Source organism: Populus trichocarpa, chromosome 1 (genome assembly GCF_000002775.5).
Source record: "Populus trichocarpa isolate Nisqually-1 chromosome 1, P.trichocarpa_v4.1, whole genome shotgun sequence".
Classification (NCBI taxonomy): Eukaryota; Viridiplantae; Streptophyta; class Magnoliopsida; order Malpighiales; family Salicaceae; genus Populus; species Populus trichocarpa.
This window is the reverse complement of record NC_037285.2, coordinates 11,777,968-11,800,855: the sequence shown is the minus strand read 5'-3', so window position 1 is coordinate 11,800,855 and position 22,888 is coordinate 11,777,968. Positions and strand designations below refer to the sequence as shown.

Sequence of the window (22,888 nt, the reverse complement as noted above, 5' to 3'; positions counted from 1 at the left end):
AATTTTAACAAGTTTTAATTAAAGAAATACTGTTTTTTGACTTATTTTAAATTGTTAAAAAAATCTTACAGTTTTTATGCAGTAAACCACTCAGCTAAAGAAAAATAAATATAATTTTTTAAAAAAATATTGGTAAAAAAAGCGAATTTATACTAACAATTATATTTTTTTTATAATGAAAATCTATTTTTATTGTCATATAATTACATAAAAAAAACAAAAAACACCCAGTCATTTTCGTGATGCAAGAAAATACAGTCACAATACCAACACATTCTTCATTCTATTGTGTTAAAAAATATCTTGGAATCCCACAAGTAGCGTAGCACAGGTAATTAAATAGCTATAAATGTTTAAGCTCAAGTCTTTTCCATCCTTTTTATTTAAGAACCAAGTGAAAGCAGCCTGCCAGGGGAGCTGAATGCAAGGAAAGTTGTTTATGAGAATCATCAAATGACTGTCCAAGCGCCAAATCTACTACGAGGCAAGGAAAAACTATAAATGGAAATAATATCCAGATGAAAAACAGAAACATCATATTCCCAGCAGCAGACAACTCTTGCTGAAAAAGCATATTAGATGCCCTTCAAAACTTCAAATTAACAGAGTTTACATGACAATCATTTATTTCTATAACGTAACAAGCTACTCATCTGGAATCTGGTGGTGTTGTTATGTCATCCACTTCGCTGCGAGTCAATTTTCTAATTGAGAGATGATGCTGGTAAAAATCTGGTAGCCTTGGCACATATCAGAAAGCAGGCAGTACTCATTCTTGGCATGGTATGTGGCCATTAAACCTGCACACGGATGCAAAAGACAAGCTGTGAAAAAATAGAGCATGAGAATGGAAAAACAGTTAAACACAAGATATCACAAACCAAATACTAAAGGCTAATCTTTTCATGTAGAAATTATAAATGAGAGAAAATGTGATGAAGTAAGAATATTAATGCAGACATGAATTTCCAATCACAATAGGTCAAGCCATTGGTCACCCGCATTAAATCGCATCAGCATCTCTGCAGCTTGATACAACTATGCACATAGCTTGTGCCTTTCTGCAAATAACTGAACTGGCAAACTAAAAAGACAATGAAATGAATATATTAATTTAGAAGCAACTTCAGGCGTATTTCCAACAGTGTCGTTCGTTAACTCCATTGACCTATTCAGTTTCTTTTCCCCTGATCAACCCAGACTCCCATTCCTTGTTTCGCTTGTTTGGTAACATCTAAGAGCCACCAAAAGTTAAAAATCTTGTCTTGGACACTAGCACTTGAAACAACTACTCAGCTGGGTTGCAAAGATAAATTAAGTTGGTCCGTGTACAGTTCTGATGCAGAATGATGCAGAGGACCAAATGGTAGATAGTGGTATAAAAGAATCTTCAAAATGGAACTCCACAGTAGGTTTTGGAAAATGATACTACAAGTATATTTTACCTCCACAGGTAATGTATGGAATTCCTGGGGACATTAATGAGGGTAAGAGCTCTTTTGCTTCAATCCTCTATTCCCACCCTTCTATTGAATTGAAGCTGCACATGGAGTCCTCAAATACCATGGGCTGGTTGAGTATTTAAGGTCCATGTAGCAGATAGCCCTTTCACCATCTTTCTGGTAAAGCCCCCCATGGTGATAAATTTTAATTTTTTGAGCAACCACTCAGACTCAAAAGGAAACCGGATAATCTAGAACCCCCCCATTGTCGTCCAAGGGATAATTTCACCTTATGTTGGATACTTGACCTTTCTCAAGGTATGATGACAAGCTTTCTCTAGACTTCAATAAATGCTCACGTGAAGGCTAAATCATCAGAAAAAAAGTAGTGCAAGTATGACACGTAGAAAATGATTGTAGTAGATCTAAGTTTCCATCGTTGCTCAATCCCTAGCCTATACAGTGAGTTGATGTTCTATTTTGTTTCTTGTTTCTCTATGCAACACCAAGCACAACTTCAAAGCAGCACCAAGTAAACTCTCAGTATAAGCTACTTTCAGCTCCATACATGAAAAAAAAAAAAAAAAAATCAAATCGAAGCTGTAAAATTTAAGATGTTACCAAAATGCTCGTTTTAGCCTTTCAGCTAATCAACTACTAATACATAATAATGTGTATTTGCCTAATGGATACCCCCTGTATATTTTCCTAGTGACTACCACAAGACACAAAAATGAGTCAATGGACATCCATCTTTGTGCATTTCTATCATTCTTTCTGAATTCACCACATGCTTAACCACATTCACGGTCAATTTTCAAGCCCTTCCAATGAGCTACAAAGAGATTGAAAGCAAAAAGGACAAAACATGGAAAAGGGATATGAAAGAAAGTATGGACTGGAAAGTGTGGATTGATTCAAAGTTTTAAACATTTTCTGAAATAAGTATATATGGGTAAATTAGCCCTATAAAATGCCTTTGATAGATAACGACAATCTTAACTACAGTGTCATAACTTTTTGAGCCCTGTTTTTTTTTTAAAAAATGTTTTTAATAAAGTTCAATCAATTTTTGTTATTTTCTGAGTTTTCATGAATAAAAAGAGGTCAGGGAGTAAAATAGAGAGAGAGGGGGGGAGAACAAGGGACCACGAAGAATGGAGACTAAAATAATAACATAGGAGATTATGCAAAACATAAAAAGAAAAATAAATAGGAGGATTAAATAAAATTAAAAAATTATTGAAAAAAATCCTACACATTAAGAAGAGAAAATTTAATTAATTAGAAATCCATAGTCAAGAAAAAAACAATATCAATGCCTAACATTATTTTTTCAGTTTAATTTTTTCTATTTTGCAGGGGATCTTAAACAATACAAATAGGAGACATTCAAACAAAAAAGGCACACACAAAGATAAAAAAAAAAGGAGATACTCTAGTAAAAAAAATAGCAAAAAACCCTAGCGCAAGAGAAAAAAAAAGAAGCAATCCAATTTGTTTCAGCAGCAGCAGTCATCTTTACATCATCGGAGTAGGAAGGAAAAAAAAGAGGAGCAACATGGAGACATGTTCGCATGCCTCCCTGCCCCGACGATGTGTGAAACGAAGCCTTGAAAGCCAAACTGTTGATCCAAGCATACTGTACATGCACCAACACCTTTTTTTTCAGCACTCTTTCTCCTCGTTCTAGCCTTTCTAGTCCAGTTCCAACCAACTTCAACAACTAACTTCAACAGCTCGTAAAAGATTAATCCATAAAGGTAACCCATGATAAATGGACCATTATTGGACGTTGTTCAAGATCATTAAGATGTCGATTAAAAATTGTTTGTTGAGGATTTGATTGTGCCATATTAAAGTTTTTTTGTTTAATGATTTTCATTGGCATCTCTTTGTTTAATGTGAGTTTGTTGAATAACATTGATTTCTAATATTCATAAAGTCAACCCGAGTTAAATGAACCATCACTAGGTGTTGTCCATGAATGTTAGACAATTGGATGAAAAATTGTTTGCTGCGTAGTTTGATTTTTACCATATTCATCAAACAAAAAAAATATAATCTCTCATTTTCTTTGATTTTTCACAGTTTTGTTGCATGATAATAATTTTATTATTTATAAAGTCAATCCAGGATAAATGAATCGTTTGATCTTTGTTCAAAGATGTTGACAAGCGAATACTAGAAGTTATTAATATGTGACTCCTCATTATTTTTATCTTTTTAAATAATAATAATAATAATAACAAAAAAATACGATAATTTGTATGTGTAATTATATTTTTTGGTGTAGGGATGTTCTTTCTTGATGAGATGTGAGCATTAGACCTTGTTGTTGGGTCTGGATCCTGAATTACTATTCTTAGTCCTAGTATACTTTTGCCTTATAAACAACACAAGCATTCAGTTTAGACAAAAAATTTTGCATCTAAGCACAATAGGCATCCTTCATCATTAAAAACAAATAAAAAATCAGTTTACCCTAGGTAGGATAATTTTAATCTTTTCTTTAGTATAACCAACTCCTTACTTAGAAACTCTAAAAACTAGTTAGGGTTTCTAATTACCATAAAACTAGGTTACAACTCATTTTTCTTCTTCTATTTTTACATATTTACTAAACGAGATGACCCATGCGACATACACTAGCATCTATAAGGCTTGACTTTCTACTGTGAGATTAAAAATAAATAGCAAAATCCCAAAAATAAGCAATATCATCATACCATAGCCTGCAGTTTGAACATCGAAACCTTCATCCTACAAAATCCAAAAATATTAAATAAAGGATGAGAACTTAGAAAAACATTATGAAAAGGGAAAAAAGGAGATATATCTTACTTTCAGCTCTCGAATTAGTGGCAGAGTCCCTGTGATTGAATACGGTTTTACATGCCCAACTATCTTTTCAGTTGCTTTACACAACACTTCAAAGCCACGTGATTTTAGATTACAGGCAACTCCTGACGATGCCTCATCAAAGGTCACAGCAAGACTGTTGGAAAACAAACCCATATATAACTACTTTTGGGAAAAAGGTTGTAATGATGAGTGAGAATAACACAGAAAAAGTAATTTTTAAGAACAAAAATAATTGCATCCCTGAAATAGGGAAGATCCAAGGTGACAGAGCAAGAAAGAAGACGCACCTCCCCCTTAGGTTTTCTTCTGGTAATACATATTTTGAAACCGGGCCCCTTGTGCCAAGCTTCTCAATGTTCTCATTTATGTCATCCACATGCTTTTGTAGTTTGCTCATCACATCTTCGACACTACAGTAAAGAGTAAAATATTGGAAATCAGAAACCTGAAAAATTATTGAGAAAAGCAAATGTTTATATAGTCCAGAACAAAATAGACCCAAATCATAATTTGAAAGACATATGCTTAATAAGTGCTAAGATTCTGTTATTAACATGAGGCAGACTGCTACCTGTAGAAGGGAGTTAACCTGAAACAGAAGAAAAGGAACTGATGGTGAGACTTCATTTTCATATCAGTTGCATGTGTTAAGAACTTCTTTACAAGATTATAAACCTGACATCTCCCGAAATTGTACACTCAGCAGGAATTTGATTGATCCCACCTCCTGGATCTGAGACAATGAAGATGGGTTTCAGAAATTAAAGCATTTGCTTTCCACAATATATCATTACTTATTGCTGCAAAACTTACAACTCCATTGAGTTGGCTTCATAGTTGATGGTGTTGCAAATCCATATACTTGCTCTTCCTTATGAGGTGGAAAGTCCCTGTAAAATCGTGACTGTATCTCTTTAAGAGCCTCCATGCCCAGCTCCAAAGGATTTATAGCCTGCAGATAATACAAACTTTGAAATTAATAAATAAGAAGAAACCGGAGAAGTGACTCCATCTATTCTATGTAACACATCATTCAGAAGCTAGAATGGAATATGTAGCCCAATTTGAACATATGAAACTAGAAAGTCTTTCATTAGACTAATTTTCACGAGCAATCATCTATATAAAACAAAGCTTGATGTGTCTTGCACCATCTACAGCTTTAAAATACTGTCAAACAGCCATAAAATTGTGTCTGTTTAGCATACTCTCAAAACTGGGCAAGTAAAGTGTAGTGGGCCAGAAGTAGGTTTTTCATACCTGTTCTTCATTTTTATCCAAAATGTTTTAACCTGGCTACCTTCCTTTCTACTTCTATTTATGCATGCATAATCTAAGGTTGAATTGAAAAGGGGATAAAGGTATTTTATACATACATGCCAGTACTATACAAATAAATATTTGCTTGCATAGATGTGCATACAGGCCACACTATAAAAGGAAAGGGAAAATAATAATTGCTTTGGAAAAGGTAAGAACCCATGTCATGTAAGCTACTTTTGAAATTTGTAATATTTCAGTTATAACAATCCAAATTGTGGTCATTGTCATTTACACCTTGCTTTTCCAAGATAGGCCTATGGATTCACAGATACAGAGTGATTAGAATAAAATAGTAGGGGTAGAGAAGTGGAGACTCTGACTAAAATCATGTGGGATGAAGTGGTAAAAGTGATTTAAAATCACAGCAACTCAGAGATAATTTGGTCCAAAAAAGAGAGATGAAAGCGCAAAGAGGAAAGATATAAGCTGACCCCACCAAACCAGGACAGGAATGCTGTGTGGAATTGAGTTTTATGTTAATTCATTTTTTGTTAATTTACCATTATTTGCATAAAGAGAAAAAAAAAAGTACTCCATCACTTTTTCAAGTTTCTAATCACACAAACCACTTTTACAACATAAATTTCTGCTTCATGTATTTTATCATCTTCATAGTGCAAGCCAATCTAAAGTCAGCAGATTTCTCTTCTTATTATTGTACTAGAAAAGGCCAAAATGTTATGCACTAATATAATTCATTAGTTTTTGACTTCTTTGCAATTTACACATTGGTTTACATATCATGTTATACTGTTCATCTGAAAAGTAGAACCAGAAAACCATCATAAAATTTTAGGTTTCACAAATTTAATACCAGAAAAGTGACAATAGTTTTCCCGTATAAATAAATGCATGAAAAAGTTCACGCGTTGAATTAATGATCTAAGACAGTAGAGATTGTAATGGTATACCTTATGCGGTAAACCACTATGAAAAAGTTTCCCAGTGACATGAAGTTTCCAAGGAATCATACCACCAGTGCCAATGCAAGGTTGTTTATCTGCTGTGTCAATCCAATATCTACAAACACAAAATCACATCAATTAATCAAATTTGTATCTCAGCAAAAAACATAGAATATGAAACAAAATTTTCATTAAAGCTTCAGACCAAAAAAAAAATAATCTAAAAGACCATAAAGATGCTTTATATATAACAAGTCCTTTTCTTTTCCTACAGAAATTGTGGGTTGCTTACAGAGGACCTCCCTTCAGCTTATTGAGCAGACCATCTTTTACAAGTGCATCCACGCCAACCCCTGTTATGGCAGAATTCTCCTCATTAGCTATAAAGACTGCAACTACTGTTGACTTCAATTTTGGCTTTGTCTCCCCCAACTTCTTCATCAGTTCAGTCACAAGGGCAACATGTCCCAAACAATCAGTGGTTCCACGGCCACGAAGTTTTTCCCCATCGATGCTCAATGAAAATGGATCAAACTCCTGCAAGTTTGGTCATCATAGCATGAATAACAATCACTATCATATCAAATTCACTGTTACACGTGACTGAGCAAAAACATCGAATCTTTACTCGTATATATTTTCCTGACATAGAAAGTTCAATTAATAACTTTTGATACATCCAACACCTTAATAGCAATCAGCATAATGAGCCATAATTTTTCAATTCGTAGAAACTCGAAATTACCTTTGTTGACGATAATTACTTAATCAACCCAAAATAAATCAAATCCTGAGGAACATTTCAACCACTAACTTTCCGAACAACAAACTCAATCCAACAGAAACCCAGTTCAATTGTAATTAATAACTCAAAAGGAGTAAACTTTAAACTGAAAATCTCAAGCCTGAGTGCGATTGAAACCTTAACTTCGTCACATAAACATAAAAACCAGTAATAGCTTCATAAGGAAAAAGTGAAACTCCCATAAACAATCAAAATCAATCAAACCCCGCTTCACCGAGGAACAACAAAAGATGAAAGAAAGAAATGAACAAACCCAGTCATTGGGATTGGCAGTGACAACATCCATGTGCATGCCAACAAAAGACAAGATCTTTCCTTGTTCGGTACCAGGGTACTCCACAATAAGATTGCCTCTTTGAGGGAAATAAGAGACATGATTCACAATCAGTGGACCTCCTCCAGTGGTGGTGCTGTAAGGAAGAAGAGAATTCAACACATGCTTGACAACCCTGTCTTCTTCTGGGATCAGCTCTGGGGGGTTGTTTTGGACATATTTGGACTCTCCAATGAGGTTTGTCAAGAGTGAGACAAAGGAATCCTTGTTCAGGTCTCCTAGGACTTGTTCAATATCAGCCATTAGGGTGTTGTGTCTGTGCGTGAGAAAGAGAGAGTGTTAAGTTGCGAAAGTCCTTTTTTTTTAATTTAAGGCAATTAGATGCCAAAAAATAAAAAACTAAAACTCAAGGCATTAGTCATTTCCACCGTATACATAATTCACTATGCATTATTATATAATATTTTTATCCTTATAGAAAAAACTAATGTTGTTGATGTTAACCGTATTTTTATCTTTTTATACGGATTATTAGTTATTAAAACATTAACTTGAAATATAAATGTTTTTTCAATTTATTTTAGAACAGTAAAGTAAAATGATTTTATTACTTTTCAAATAAAAATTTTAAAACCAGTTAAGAGGAATATTTTTATCTTTTTATTTTAAAATATAATAAAATAATATGTTTTTCATTGAAATCAAAAAATTAAACCATGGAATCTTTTAATCTTTTCAATCTGATTTTTTTTTTCTTATTGGTTTATTATTAAGAGTAGTTTGATCTTTCTCTCAAAACTAATAAATTAATATTAAAATAGAAATAATTGTTGTAGCGTGATAGACACCCGTGCACTCTTTCTAATAAACAAAAAAATTCTTTTATGTCGTGTTTTTAGAAGAGCCGTTGTGTTCCTTTTCTGTTAGCACAACACGTTGATGCGGTTTATTGCTAGTGGAATTTTTTTTTCTTTTCTCTCCCTCTAAAAATTATAGGTTGATCTTTTTAATATTTCAACTTCAGTTCTTCTTTTTTTCTTAGTCTTTTTATAAAAAAAATATTTGTTTTCAATTTCATCATTCAATCCTAATTTATCATATATTATTTTTTTTTCTCATTTGGTCTTTAGTATTTTGATTTTTCTTCTTTGATTTTTTTTGTAAAAGTTATAGTGGTTTTTAATTTCATCATTCAATCCAAATTTATTATATATTATTATTTTTTAATTTGGTCATTATTCTTTTGGTTTTTTTGTCCATTTGTTGAAGTTGTTTTTCTTTTCAATTTAACTTTTAATTGAAAATTTGTAGTTTCCATCTAATTTGTTTTTTCATTTCAATTTTAATCGTCATTCTTGTAATTTATTTTTTTCATTTTGGATCATTTTGTGTAAATGATTTTTTTCTTAATTTTATCATTCAGTGTTTGATTTTTTTAGTAATTGGTCTTCACGGCTTATCCATGTATGGTGTTTTTGGTCTAATGACCTGAGTAACGAGTTTGAAAAGTTATTATAAGTTGATATTTTATTTGACATATTTTCTTTTCTAATTTCATTGTTCGAAATTATTTTTTTATAAAAGAATTAGCTTTGTGTTTTCTTCCATTTCTTTTCCATAAAATTATCTCAACCATGTATAATTCATTAAAATTAAGTATACACTCGACCTTCTGGCAGCTGCTAAAAGTAGAGTTCCAACACATAGGTGTTAAGTACATTGATACTGATTTAATTAGAAATAGTAGATTTATAATCAAGTTGAACCGAGAAAAAAAATTAACCTAAAAAAACTGAATAATTCAAAAAGAAAAAAAATCAGTTAATTCAGTTTCAGTTTAAAAAATTTAAAACCTGTTAAACTAGAACAAACTAAACCAGCTAAACCAATATTTAACCTTATTATAAAAAAAAACTAGCAAATATAAAAGAAAAACCCTAAAATTAACCCTCACAAACCATCAACCGTCTCCTTCTCTCCCAAATCACATTCACATATGCCCTCCTTTCTCAATACTCCCTCGTTCTCTGATTTTATTATGATCTCCACCTAAAATCCAACGAAAACACAGGTTCTCTTTGCTTGACATGTTCATGCTGGAATTATTGGCTAGCAAACTATGGTTTTCAAGCTATTGCATCTCTCTTTCTTTTGTAACTAAACAGTTCTTTCATATGAACCTAGAAACCATGAAGGTGGAGGCTTTTGTTCATGGTTTTCTTTTTTCTTTGTTTTGTTTTTGGAGTGGAGGCTTTGATAAGTATAAGGGAAGCTTTACATCTTTCCCAACATTCTCCTTTCATTGCACTAGCTTCGTTACTAATAATTGATGAAATTTTAAAATTACAGAAGCATTTAGACTATCTAAACCATATTTGGAAAGCTGCTGCTTCTAATTAATATGTTATGCTTTAAAATTATGCTTAATTGGTATATTGAACATATCTGGTTGGCGAGGCCACCATCCATTGTTGTTAATCTCATATGTACTTTATTTTCTTAGTGATCTTGTAATGCTATGGTCTCCCACTGTTTATGTTCCAGTTTATATATTGGAGACGATACCACTTGAAATAAAAGGGTTGTTGGATGCCCTTTCTCAGTTTACTGGCCGATCTTGTGGAGTGTTTCTCTCATATTGCATGGTGTTTGGAATGTCCTTGATGGAGGCTACTTGGAGATTGATGTTTGGAATTTCTACGGCTTCGCTTCTCGATGAAAATATGAATTCGGCTATAAAAGCCCATAAAGATCAAATTTAAACAACCCAAAAGCCCACACAAATTAAGCATCTCAATTTGGTCATGAAATCACCAAAAAAAAACCTAAAAAAAATAATAGGTTTTGTCGGTTTTTCATTTTAAAAACTAAACCAAATAAAAATTGGTAGTTTAAACTAGTTTTTATTCGGTTCTATTTTGAATATATAATAAAATTTGGTTTGGTTATTTTTTTTTAAATAAAAAACTAACCAAAAACCTCACCCCTACATATATTTATGTAATAACAACTCAAGGATTTTTGCAGACATATATAATACCTATGTTTGAACATTTGTAATGACACCTACCATCCTCACATTAGTATATATACACTTTCCTGTAATGAAAAAAAATCTATTTATATATATAACCATCAAGGAAGAAAAGAAAAAGAAAAAGAAATTTATGCAAAAAGCTTGTCATCTACAATATTGTTTAGAAGAATTCTTGTGTGTTTGGTATTATGTTATATGGTTCTTTTCAAAAGTGTTTTTTCCTTAAAAATACATTAATATTTTTTTTTATTTTTGACATTTACATATCATAACCATTAAAACACACTAAAAAAAGTATTAATTTGATGTTTTTTTCAAGTAAAACATACTCTTAAAACACATCCAAAAAACAAAAGTTATTGTACTCTTAAACACTTATTTGTTGTCATTATATTTACAATGATTGTTAAGTGAGGTGAGGGAAAAGAGATAAGGTTTCAGTTTTTTTTCTTTTGAAAAATGACATAGTTTTAGTTTTGGAAAAATGACTCAAGTAAGAAAAATATTTAAAAAATAACATAGTTTAAATACAACCTCGATTTTGAATATTAATTTTGTAACAAATGCTATTGGGGAATAAGGTTATTTACTTAGAAATCAAATGTGTATGTCTTATGTAAATTAATTAATATGTACAAAAGTCAACATAAAAATTTATGAAGATCTAATGGCTAAGATAGGGGTGTTCACGGTTCGGTTCGGTTCGGTTTAGACCTAAAAAACCAACTGAACCGAATTACAATATTCTTGTTAAAAATTAACCGAACCGGACTGGAAATGGTTTAAACCGAACCGATCCGGTTCGGTTAAATCCGGTTTTTTAAGGAAAAAACCGGGAAAAAATCCGGTTTAGAAGTTCGTTTTTTTTAAATTGGCTTAGCCTTCTTTAAAATTTAAAGCAAACTATAATTTGCAGTTAGCCTTCTTTCATAACTTTCACAGTTCAAAGATGAAGGCGAGTCAGAAATTTAGTTAAATTCACTCGGTCTGCTTTCAATGTGCTCCCTTTCTGGGTGGATCCAAATTGTACCAGTCCTTGTGATTCCACGGAGATTACTGCAACTGTCTGCAAATGAGAATTAATAGTCAATACAAATGATCAGGGTGTTAGATGAAGAAAAGGAAATTTTTAGGCAAGCAGAAACTAGTCAGCTAACATTCAAGAATTTGGGGCAATTTAAAAAAGAAAGAAAAGAAAAGAAAAACAAAAAAAAATATTTTCAATGACAACTAGCACAGGAGTGAATGGTAAAGAAGAAGCAAAGGACGAAGTACCTGGAATATATCCTGACCTCCAATAGAGGCAGCAGAATTCCAGCCTCCATCACTAGAATCTGAAAAAATCCACTGGTGCTTTCCAGTGGAAGCAGCCTGGCCAACAATTCTGAATTAAACCATGACAACAACATTAACCCTATTAAAGTTTCTTTTAAAGCTTGGAATAGAAATCATTGAAAAAATGGTCGAAAGGTTGTCTTCTGGAAATTTACAAAGAACAATTGAGGAAAAATCACTGTATATCTGAAACAGAATATTACATAAAGCTTACCCTTCACGTAGCATGTGGGCCTCTGAAAGCATATTGTTAACTACAACTCCCATTTCCTCTTCATAGTACGCATCTTCCATGGTTAACAACCTGGTCACATCTCAAAGAGACAGATGAAGAGGGCAAGAGGTGTGAGTTGTTTACTTATTGATCGGCTAGAGAAGAGACATATGAAGGAGGCAAGAGGCAGAGAGGATGAAAATTGAAGGGGAAAGGAAGAAGAACTGGTCTGATGTGGGCAGCGGCTTCAGAAGTAAATTGTAATGTCATTTAGGTTTAGGTTTACAGTTTACTATACTATTTATACTAGGTCGTTTTTAAGTTTATTTTATAGGTGGACCGGTTCGGTTCACCGGCTTCAGTGGCAAAACCGAAACCAAACCGAACCGGAAAGATTTCTGGTTTTAGTAATCGATTTAATCGGTTTTTCATCTCGGTTCGGTTTTTTCGGTTAATTTTCCATCGGTTTTCTCGGTTTTTTCGGTTACTCGGTTTTTTTGAACACCCCTAGGCTAAGATATGAGATTCAAGATTTAATGGTCAATAAATAAAAAGAGAGATAAGCTAGTGTGGCATGAAAGAGAAAGGAAGGAAAGAAAGAATGAGTCATTGGGGACTCACTGGAGCTCTATTTTTTACACATCCAGTGTCGTTAGAAAGATCTTGATGAAATGATTCTAACCACATCATGAAAGATTACCAAACGAGGTCGTAATTGGTTAGTAATTTTGGGTTAAAGTACTTTAGGGTTCGGTTAACCCCAAACAAAACCAATAACAAAATACAAAATTGTTTAGCGATTTTTATTGTGTGATTAGAATTATATATTTTGTTTAGATCTTTTTAATGGTACTAGGTGTGTAAAAAAGGAGTCCTGGTATGTCCTCGATGACTCATTCTTTCTTTCTCTTCTCCATTTCTCTCTCATGAAACATCAATTTCTCTTCGCTCTTATTTTTTGACTATTAGATCTTCAATTTCATATCTTGGCTATTAGATATTCGTAGAATTTCATGTTGATTTCTATATATGTTAATTAATTTCACTTTTAATTTATGAGTGAATATCTACTATTTTCAAAGTGATCATTATAAAATTAATATTCAGAATCATAGTTATGTTTAAATTATATTATTTTTCAAATATTTTTCTAACTTTTATATATTTTTTAATTTTTTTTAATCAAATTAGAAAATACCTTGGGTTCTATGGAGACAACGATAAGGAAAACGGCAATGATCACTGCTTTTTGGGTAACACTAGGGAATATGAGCCCCATGCGCTTGACCACGACTATACCTCAAAACCCTTTACACGCATTTCATTCATTTCATAATTGCCTCACTTTTACACTACTGCTCATTGCTTCTTCTTCTTCTTCTTCTTCTCTTTTTTTTTATCAAAAGATACCCCACGTTAAGCCCTCTCTGTATCTAACTTCTTAACCATCCGAATCTTGGTCGATATAATTGCTCTGTCTGTATCTGGTCAAAGGAAAAATAGAAATCGCAAAATCCATGCACTATAGGGTTTGTCTCTTTTATACATGCAAATACATGCAAGAAGCTTAATTTATATATATTAATAAGCAGTGGACACTGAATTCATGGTTGCTAGATGTCTTTCAATCTACTTCTATATCATTCACAAAATGGAGAGGGAGAGGGAGAGAGAGAGGGTAGAAGGCAGAGCTGGGCACAAGAGAAGAGAGAGGAGGAAGGTTGGGGACCGTGCAGAGTGTGTGCCGACAAGCACTTAAAATTTATTCAGGCCTGTAAATGAGTTCAGTCCACCTAAGGATTTTTGGGTGGGTCTACGACAGGGAAAAGTTAAAAAGGATACAAGAAGCGGAAGAAACAAATATTACATGTTTTTTCGTTTAAATAATATTTAAAATATATTAAAATAATATTTTTTTAATTTTTTAAAATTGATTTTTAATTCCAGCATATTAAACAATTTAAAAATATTAAAAAAAAATTAAAATTAAAAAAAAACTAATTCAACCGCAGCACCAAAAGTAACTGCTATACCTTACTTGGTATTGTTTTTAAACTGAGAGTTGGGGAGGGAAGTAGTGATCCGGCACTGACATTTTCAAGATTTTAAGAAAAAATGTTAAACCTCGTCGCTTAAATAAGTTCATAAAAAATAATTCAAAATAACATTATTTTAAATCAAGTTTTTAATAGATTTTAATTGAGTTAATCAGGTATGTATTGATTGACTCAACAAGTTAATCCATTCAACTCCTAATTAACAGCTTTTTCTTTGCAACCAAGGTTGGGTCAGGGCGGCAATCCTAATTAAATTGAGTTCAGTTGCCAAGCTCGTTACGAATCAAACCACCAGCACCTGCTACTCCGGGATTGCCCAATCGATATTGAGCCTTGCCGGCCCATCCATGAGGAGGAGCATGCAAATTAACCAGTAAGCTTTTCCTCTCTAACTGGATTTGTCTTGAGGGTACCACAAACAGAATCAGCCAGCTGAACTTCCTCCTTATAGCGATTAATCTCCCAAATTGCTTGATCTGTACCAATCGGAATATTTCGGGAATAGCATTATTTCTCCATAACCAAATTTTCTAAACAGTAAGACCAAAAGTTTGAGACCAATCATAGTCACCTTCAAGATTGGACCTGAGCCAACGAACTAAATCCTGCTGAAAGAAACAATTCCTACCTGGCACTGGAACAAGCTGAATCCAAATCCTTTTAGCACGGGAACAATCACGCCGGACATGAAGAGTAGATTCAGAAACACTTGGACAAAAGTGGCAGTCTAAACCGCAACTCATTGGTGAGAATACGATTATGCATGGCTAGCCGAAGAAAAGCTTGGATTTGATAGGGTACTCTATGTAATGATTTAATTTTTTACCCTCTCAAATATCCAAAAATATTTCTAACTCATTGGTGAGAATACGATTATGCATGCATGGCAGTCATTAATATTCATTACTATAGTGAAAATTCAAGCACTTTTAGATTGTATTCGGAAATACGGTTTAAACCGTGTTTTTTTAAAATTTAAAATTTTATTTATGTTTTTAGATTATTTTGATGTATTAGTGTCAAAAATAATTTATAAAAATAAAAAAAATATTATTTTGATGTATTTTTGAGTGAAAAACACTTTAAAGTTTGAAATACAACCGCTGCTACATTTTTAAACACACCCTTAGATATATATATATTGATTGTCTAGATTGTTTTTTTTTTCTAAAACTATATCTTGTATTTAGTTTATTTGATTGTGCATCGCTATTTGTTTTCCTTTCTTGTTGAGGTTTTTTTTTAATAAAAATCTAGAAGTTTTTTTAGCTAGATGGAGGAGATTGATACAGATAAATAAATGATTTTGAATTTTTCATTCACGGGGTCTGGTAGTACGACCTCTTCCCCTATTGTTTTAAGATGACTTAAGCTCATCCACGTGAGTAGGACACAATCAATCCTACATAGATAGTCCAAAATTTGATATTTTATAGAGTTTTCTTTGTAGTCCGAATTATTGAAAGGATTAGGTATTGCTTGAAAAAACTATTTTATAATGCTGGTGTAATATGGAGAAGACCAGAAATCTAATTTATGAGCATGATATGGACGCAAAAAGGGGAAGCAAAGACACCCAAAAGTACGTAGGAAGTTATAATCAGGAGTGCGATGAAACAGACACTCAAACAGTGATGTATTTTGGAGAACAAGAGTAGGCATGTGATTAATAAGGTATATCAATGATTCAAAAGCATAGTTCCAAAATCGCAATGGGGCACTACACTGGCCTAAAAGGGTTAGGCTAGTTTCGACAATATATCGATGGCGATGTTCAACAGTGCCATTTTGTTCATGAGTATGAGGACAAATTAACTGATGATGAATACCAATGGTCTGAAAAAATTTATTTAATTTACGATATTCACCACCCCAATCAGTTTGAACATATTTAATTTTAAGTGAAAACTGATGCTCAACAAGTGTTTGAAAACGTTGAAAAGTGAAAAAGACATCAGATTTCGCAATAAGCGGATAATACCATATATGTTTGGTATGCGCATCGACAAAAATAACAAAATAACTGAAGCCATCATAAGAAAATATAGGAGTAGGACCCCAAACATCATTAAAAATTAAATCAAGTGGGGCAGAAGTTTTGTGACCCGTAGGTCGCAATGACAAACAGGACGACTTGCCTAAAGGACAAGCTTGACACTGGGTAAGAGAACATCTAGAAGTACATATGATTTTATTTTCAGAAACTAACAAATTTAAAATGCAAGGGGTTGGATGACCCAAATGACAATGCCACAGGTCGGCAGTCGCAGAGATACAAGGAGACCAAAAAGCTTGAGGAACTGACGTGGCAGAATACTCGGAGAGGACATAAAGACCATCATGACTCTGAACGGAAAGGAGAACTTCCTTGGTGATGAGATCTTTCACATAAAACATAAAAGCGTGAAATTCAAAATAAACATGATTATCACGGCAGAATTTTCGAACAGATAACAACGGTTTGGTAATGTGAGGTACATGGAGAACATTAGATAATGTAAACATGCATTTTGGGGAATGTAATGTAGTATGTCCAATATAGGATATGTCAAAGCCCTTACCGTCACCAACATGCAAATAATCATTACCAAGATAGGGTGCAGAATCGGTCAGAGATCAAAGATCAGGTGTGACGTGTTGATTTGCGCCAGTGTCAGGGAACCAAGTCGCAGCAGAAACATTCCCAACAACAAGGTGAGCAGAGGGCTGTTGAGTGCTGCTGTGAAATTGGGAACAATAAGGAGCTGTGTGACCGAAACTAGAGCACAATTGGCAGCGTATATGCTGTTGTCTAGACCATTGCCCAGCGCCGGAGTTGCGCTTGGTCTGCTGCTAGTGGTTTGGCCGCCAATCTGTAGCAGATTGGCCCCTATTTTAGGGAGTGTAGCGGTTGCTGTTGGGACTCCAATTACTCTAGAGTGATCCTTGTTGCGGCTGAAGTTGGGGCTGTGATGAGACATATCATGGTGAGCAGAAAACTGTGGTGTTGGCAGCAGTGGTGGCTGCTGCGGCAGAGAAGAAGAATACAGCAAAAAGGGAGCGGCAACCATGGAATGGAAGGAGTTCTTGTGCAGAAATTCATAGGTAAGAATGTGGCTGTGAAGATCAGCATATGGCAGCGGCTCTTCCTTGGTTATGAGACTTGTTACCAAGTCTTTGAACTCGCCACGAAGGCCACGAAACACATATAGATTAAAGTCTTCAAGAGACATTGGGCGACTAACAGCTGCCAATTCATCAAATAACAATTTTGCTTGCTGCATATATATATACTAACCGATGGGTCACCTTGATGAAGGTCTTGAAAGGAGCCATGAAGTTGCATGATGCGAGAATTAGACGGAGAGGCAAGCGTTTTCTCAAGAGTGCGCCAAACACAATGCGAGGTAGAACAATCTACCACGAGATGCAACACATCCACGAAGAGAGAGGAGAGTAAAGCACTCAAAATAAGTTGATCCTGTTGCTTCTAACGAAAAAAAGAAAGGCTGATGGTAGAGGAAGAACTAGTAGAACTGTAAAAAATATGAGATGGAGGACACGACACTGAGCCGTCAACGAAGTGAAAAGCACATTGACCAAAGAGATATGGCTTCATTTGCATTCGCTAGTAGAGATAATTTGTTTGTAAGTTTTAACGAAACAACTTGGTGGGTGTTTGATAAAGGAACAATGACTGGAGTGTGTGTTCCCATGAGAGGTAAAGGAACGGCAGAGACTTGTGAAGAAGAATCAGAGACATGCTCTGCAAGTGAAGGCTGCTGTTGGGGAGAAAAGACACCACCGGCAGCAACTGGGGGATGGCTGGCCGGCTGTGCTGCACCACCGATGGAGAGAGAGAAGTCAGCAACAGTAGTAGAATCCATGGAGGAAAAATAGAGAGAGAGCCGACTGCAAAGGGAGGGAGGGAGAAAGGAGTTCTGACGACAGAAAGCTCTGATACCAAGTTGAGAATAATTAGAAGGCTTAACCTAATGATTAATAGCCAACCCTTTCTATATATATGTGTAGGGTAATATACAATAGCAATGATGGAGGTTACCACACAAGAGTATGTCTACAATATTTTCTATATACAATATTTTATATATAAGTACATTCTATAATAATCAACAATTATTGAGCATTGATTGGCTGACAAATAATACAACTAAGGATACTTTTCTTTCAAAATACTTTGACGAAACCATTGATCTGACTAGAAATGAATAATCCTTCCATTCCCAACTTTAAATTGAATAACACTCTTTATTGTAAGTTGAGATTCATCATTACAATTAATAATTAAGTTAATACATTGCCATGTATTTGATAGGAAAAGGCAAAAACCTAGATACCATTTTACACCCTCATATGTACATGAAATTGTTAGCTATTATTAAACAAAAATATTCTTGATCATGGAGAATAGAATATTTTCAACTTCAATAATACACACGGGGTTTGTTATGATTACTTCAAGTTACTATAATTATAGTGTCTTTAAAGTTATGAAATAATAAAATAGTATTTAGAATGCAATAAATGTAAATACTTATTAATTCGTAATTACTTACAAATGATTTCTTTATAAATTAAACAATATCTTTTCTTTTCTTTTCCAAGGTAACAAGGAACCTCTTTTTTTTTTTATTACAATTATACTTAATTATTTTCAGCTATCACAATTACAAAAAAATTAACTAAATTATGGAAAGTTAAGATAAGTTTATACTATTTATTTAATGAATTTATTTAACGGTTCATAATCACTTACTCGTTACCAAAATGAATAGTATTTTTTATTTATTTTTGAAGTGTAATTGTATAATAATATTAGTGACTAGCATTATTACAAGATAATTAGTTAAATTAATGATTGATAAGATAAGTTACTACGATACAATAAATAAAAATACTAAATTGTATGTAATTTGAAGGCACTAACTTGTAATTATAGATCCTTGAAATAACTATAGCAAGCATTGCATAAGGTTCACTCGGCAAGATTCATAGCCTTGTTAAAAAATAAAATAAAAAAAGAAAAATCCACAATCAAAGAAAGAGTAATTAAAAAGAAAAGAATAAAAATCTCGGTTACCTTTTTGTTTTTTGTACTCCGATCAAGGGAAATCTGAGAGCACAAATAATCTTGTGGTAGAAACATGAATAAATTAATATCTGAAACTACAGGGTACGGCTTTCTAAGGAAAATCAATGCATTGGCTTTGATTTGAACTCCTCCTAGAATTGTTTAAATGCCTCTTCGAAGATGCACTTTCTGTAATCGAAATGCTAAAACATGGCAGTTCTGTATTTTTGGAAAAAGAGGTGTGAATCCGTCTTAGATATTAATACAAATAGTGCCCACGGAAATGTCTTCCAGACATACTTTATACATAGATCCGTAATAGAAAATGACAGTGCATTGCCAACTTTACCAGTGGAGCAATCAAGCCCTAATATTGTGTCCTTTATTTGTCAATGAATACATCATTAATTTTCTCTCTTCGAATTTACATGGCGCTTTTCTTTTGCTTTCCTCTTTCAAGTTCCACAGCACCTTGCATTTCACACTCTCTGATGAGCTAATTTTGTTTAAATATTGGAGAAAAACAAAGAAAAAAAAAAGAAAGAGAAAATCTCACTTCAACACACATAGCACTAAAACAAATAACACTCGAACATACTGAAGCTTTCTTATATGTTATGATGATGGTGGTGGTGTTGTCGATCTGTGCCCTAGCCGGAGCTCTAGATCAAGTTCTTCGTGTGCCAACTCCTTAAAGTTGTTGTCGCTGTTGATATTATTGCTATTATCAATGGATGCCGAGGGCTCGGCTTTGATTGAGTAACAATGAGAAGTATTTATCTCAGGTGGAGCTACTAGAAAATTAAGAGATTTCTCTATCAAGTTGTTATGGGGATATGGTGTGATAGAGAGAAGAGTAGAAGGTGAATCAGTAGCACATGCATTCATAGTTGCGGGAGTGAAGACTCCATTAGGGTTTGGTAGTTGGTAAAGTAAGCATAACCCAGCATTTGGGGGAAATTCTTGAGTTGGGATTATAAAAGTAGACGAGGAAGAACTGGAAGTTGATGAGTTGGGGTTGATTGAACCAGGCTGTGTTTGGTGAAGCCTAGCACGGTCACGGCGGTGAACATTCATGTGACCCCCTAGGGCTTGAGCTGAGCGGAATTCCCTTCTACAAAAGGTGCAAGTATAAGACCTCGGTGGCCAAGTGGTGCCGTTGATGTTGCCGGTATCCTCTGCGAAGGCTCTAACCTCCCATGAATCATCCTCTTCTTGAGTTTGCTTAGGGTTCCACATCCAGACACTAGGGGTCTCATTCGGGTTCAGTTGATGCAGTTGATACTGATTTTGTTGAGATTGAGGTAATTTTTGGAGTTGGGTCAAGGAGAGAAGGCCAATCTCTGCAGCCATAGTACTTGTAACATATGAGATCGGTGATAGAGGTGATGTGGAAACAAATGGAGAGAAGAGTTAAATAGGGGATGGGCTAGCTTAGGTGAGAGATCGAGACAAAAGGAACCCTAATACCGAGGATACCACCAAAATCTTGTACCAAGCAATTGGAATTTAGCATAATTTACATTACAATAATTTTCCCTCCCAACTAGCTATCCTCACATGCAAGGACAACATTTCTAATTACTTTGGCTTCAACGCCCCACTGTTTACTGCTTCAATTGCATGCCTCGGGCATTTTTCTCTTCATTCAATAGTGCAAAACTGCAAATTAGTGCATAAGGAACAGTATCATTCGAAAGTTTAATTAATTATAAGAAAGAATGAGGCTTCCATTGATTTCAGCCTTCTTGGAAGGTGCTATTGACATGCTATCTAGCACGCTCACTGGGACTACTGTTAATGGAGTTTCTTGGCCTTCCCAGGATAGCGACATAATATACATGGTGTATGTCCTTTATTTCAAAACTTTATGATGTGACTCGTTCAAGATTCACCCAAGTCCCATAAATTAAGTCTGGTTAATTATTATAAACTAATAAAAAAATCATACAAACAGATATAGTAAAGTAATTAAAATGAAGGCTAATAAATGAACGTTTGGAGATAATATGTCTGTACTTTATGCCTGCGTCTAAGTCACGCTATTATATTTCACTGTAGATTTATTGCGGCAATTTTTTTTTGTCCTCAAATATTTTTTATTGCATGGTCAAATTGAAGTGCAATTGCTTATATTTGTTGAGTAATGGTAAAATTAAAAGAAAAGTAATCAATATAAAAAAAAAAACTGAAAATAATTGGTGTATTAAGAAAAGAGATCTTATATATGTAAATACTTTATATAGGAATAGTTATCATGAGTATAGGACATTCCACCATTGTATTGTATACAACCCTGAATGTATAAATAAAAAGGGATGATTGCCCTTATTGACAACCATCACAATTATACAAAAGACTATCTCAAAAATCTTAACATGGTATCAGAGCAACAAATTGTCCAGCAACCTTCTCCCTCACATCCGGTTCTCTTCCTCCTACATCTGTTATAACCAACAACCTTCTTTCATCTATTTGCAACAATCTCTGCTCTGTTGCTGCCTTCTTTCTCCCATCTTCATCCTTTATTCATCTTCCTTCTATGGACAATCAAGAACTTCAATACTCTGCTGCCGCTGCATCAACACTTCAGTCTTCTTTCTCCCCTGTGGCGTCAACAACCACCTATGGTGTGTCCATTCCTGCTGCTACCATCATACCTCTTCCTAACACACAACAAGTAATTTCTTTAAAGCTCTCCAACACCAATTTTCTATATTGGAGGATGCAGATGAAACCATTTCTTTTGGGCCAAGATGTGTACCCCTTTATTGATGGAACATCACCATGTCCTCCTTCTCATCTGGCATCTACTGCGACATCTTCACTCTCTGTCAATCTTGTATATTTTTCATGGAAGCAGCAATATCATTTAATCATGAGTGCCCTCTTATCCTCTCTCTCGGTGGAAGTTTCGTATTTGGTTGTGGATTGTAACACCTCCTATGATATCTGAAGAACGCTGGAAACAACTCTTTCCTCTCCTTCAAACTTAAGGATTATGCAACTTCACAGTTCTTTCCAAGATTTATGTCAGAATGATGATTCTGCCAGCACCTACTTGCAGAAGGCAAATGCCTTGTTTGATGAACTTGTTGCGGCTGGCAGACCGATCTCCTTGGTAGAATTCAACTTATATGTGTTTCGGGGGTTACATAATGACTTTAAGGATCTTGTCACCAAATTTTCTACTAAGGCTGATCCCATCTCCTACACTGATCTTCATAACAGTCTTCTTACACATGAATTTCTCCACAAAGCTGCTCTCCAACCTGCTGTAACAGCTCCTCTATTACCAACTTCAACGCAGCAACCAGTTGCGTTCTTTGTACAGCATCACTCTGGTTTCAGTACTGGCAGACAGGGTCATTTTCTTGGGGCCTGGAGAAATAACAGTCGTATCAATTTTTATCGAGGAAATGGTAACGGCTTAGCCCAAAACTTCTGCACTCACAGTTATACCTCAGGTCAATAATTTGGATAACAGGGACACCGATTCTCCTCTGGTTCTCCCTCTCGAACAATTTGAGCAGCAAGGTAACCATTTTAGTGGGTATAAT

At 34.3% G+C, this 22,888-nt stretch overlaps 2 protein-coding genes across 2 annotated transcripts; both read right to left on the bottom strand.

The window, feature by feature from the left end:
• Nucleotides 1–352: 352 nt before the first annotated feature.
• LOC18094176 (acetylornithine deacetylase) lies at nucleotides 353–7,991 on the bottom strand. Its single transcript, XM_006368349.3, has 10 exons — nucleotides 7,594–7,991; nucleotides 6,828–7,072; nucleotides 6,542–6,650; nucleotides 5,121–5,259; nucleotides 4,983–5,040; nucleotides 4,879–4,896; nucleotides 4,595–4,717; nucleotides 4,287–4,440; nucleotides 4,172–4,205; nucleotides 353–800 (listed from the first exon to the last, which is right to left on the bottom strand). Exons 1-10 carry the CDS (start codon nucleotides 7,915–7,917, stop codon nucleotides 697–699), a joined length of 1,308 nt encoding a protein of 435 aa, XP_006368411.1. The 5' UTR covers nucleotides 7,918–7,991; the 3' UTR covers nucleotides 353–696.
• An 11,700-nt stretch (nucleotides 7,992–19,691) lies between these two features.
• On the bottom strand, nucleotides 19,692–20,729 carry LOC18094173 (transcriptional regulator SUPERMAN). The gene has a single exon (XM_006368346.3). It carries the CDS (start codon nucleotides 20,679–20,681, stop codon nucleotides 19,944–19,946), a length of 738 nt encoding a protein of 245 aa, XP_006368408.1. The 5' UTR covers nucleotides 20,682–20,729; the 3' UTR covers nucleotides 19,692–19,943.
• Between the last annotated feature and the right edge of the window lie 2,159 nt (nucleotides 20,730–22,888).

Coding starts and splice junctions, on each gene's coding strand:
- LOC18094176 (XM_006368349.3), bottom strand. CDS start 7,917: ATGGCTGATATTGAACAAGTCCTAGGAGACCTGAACAAGGATTCCTTT. Junction 4,441..4,594: donor GAAGAAAACCTAAGGGGGAG/GTGCGTCTTCTT, acceptor GTTTTCCAACAG/TCTTGCTGTGACCTTTGATG. Junction 801..4,171: donor TGTTCAAACTGCAGGCTATG/GTATGATGATAT, acceptor ATCCGTGTGCAG/GTTTAATGGCCACATACCAT.
- LOC18094173 (XM_006368346.3), bottom strand. CDS start 20,681: ATGGCTGCAGAGATTGGCCTTCTCTCCTTGACCCAACTCCAAAAATTA.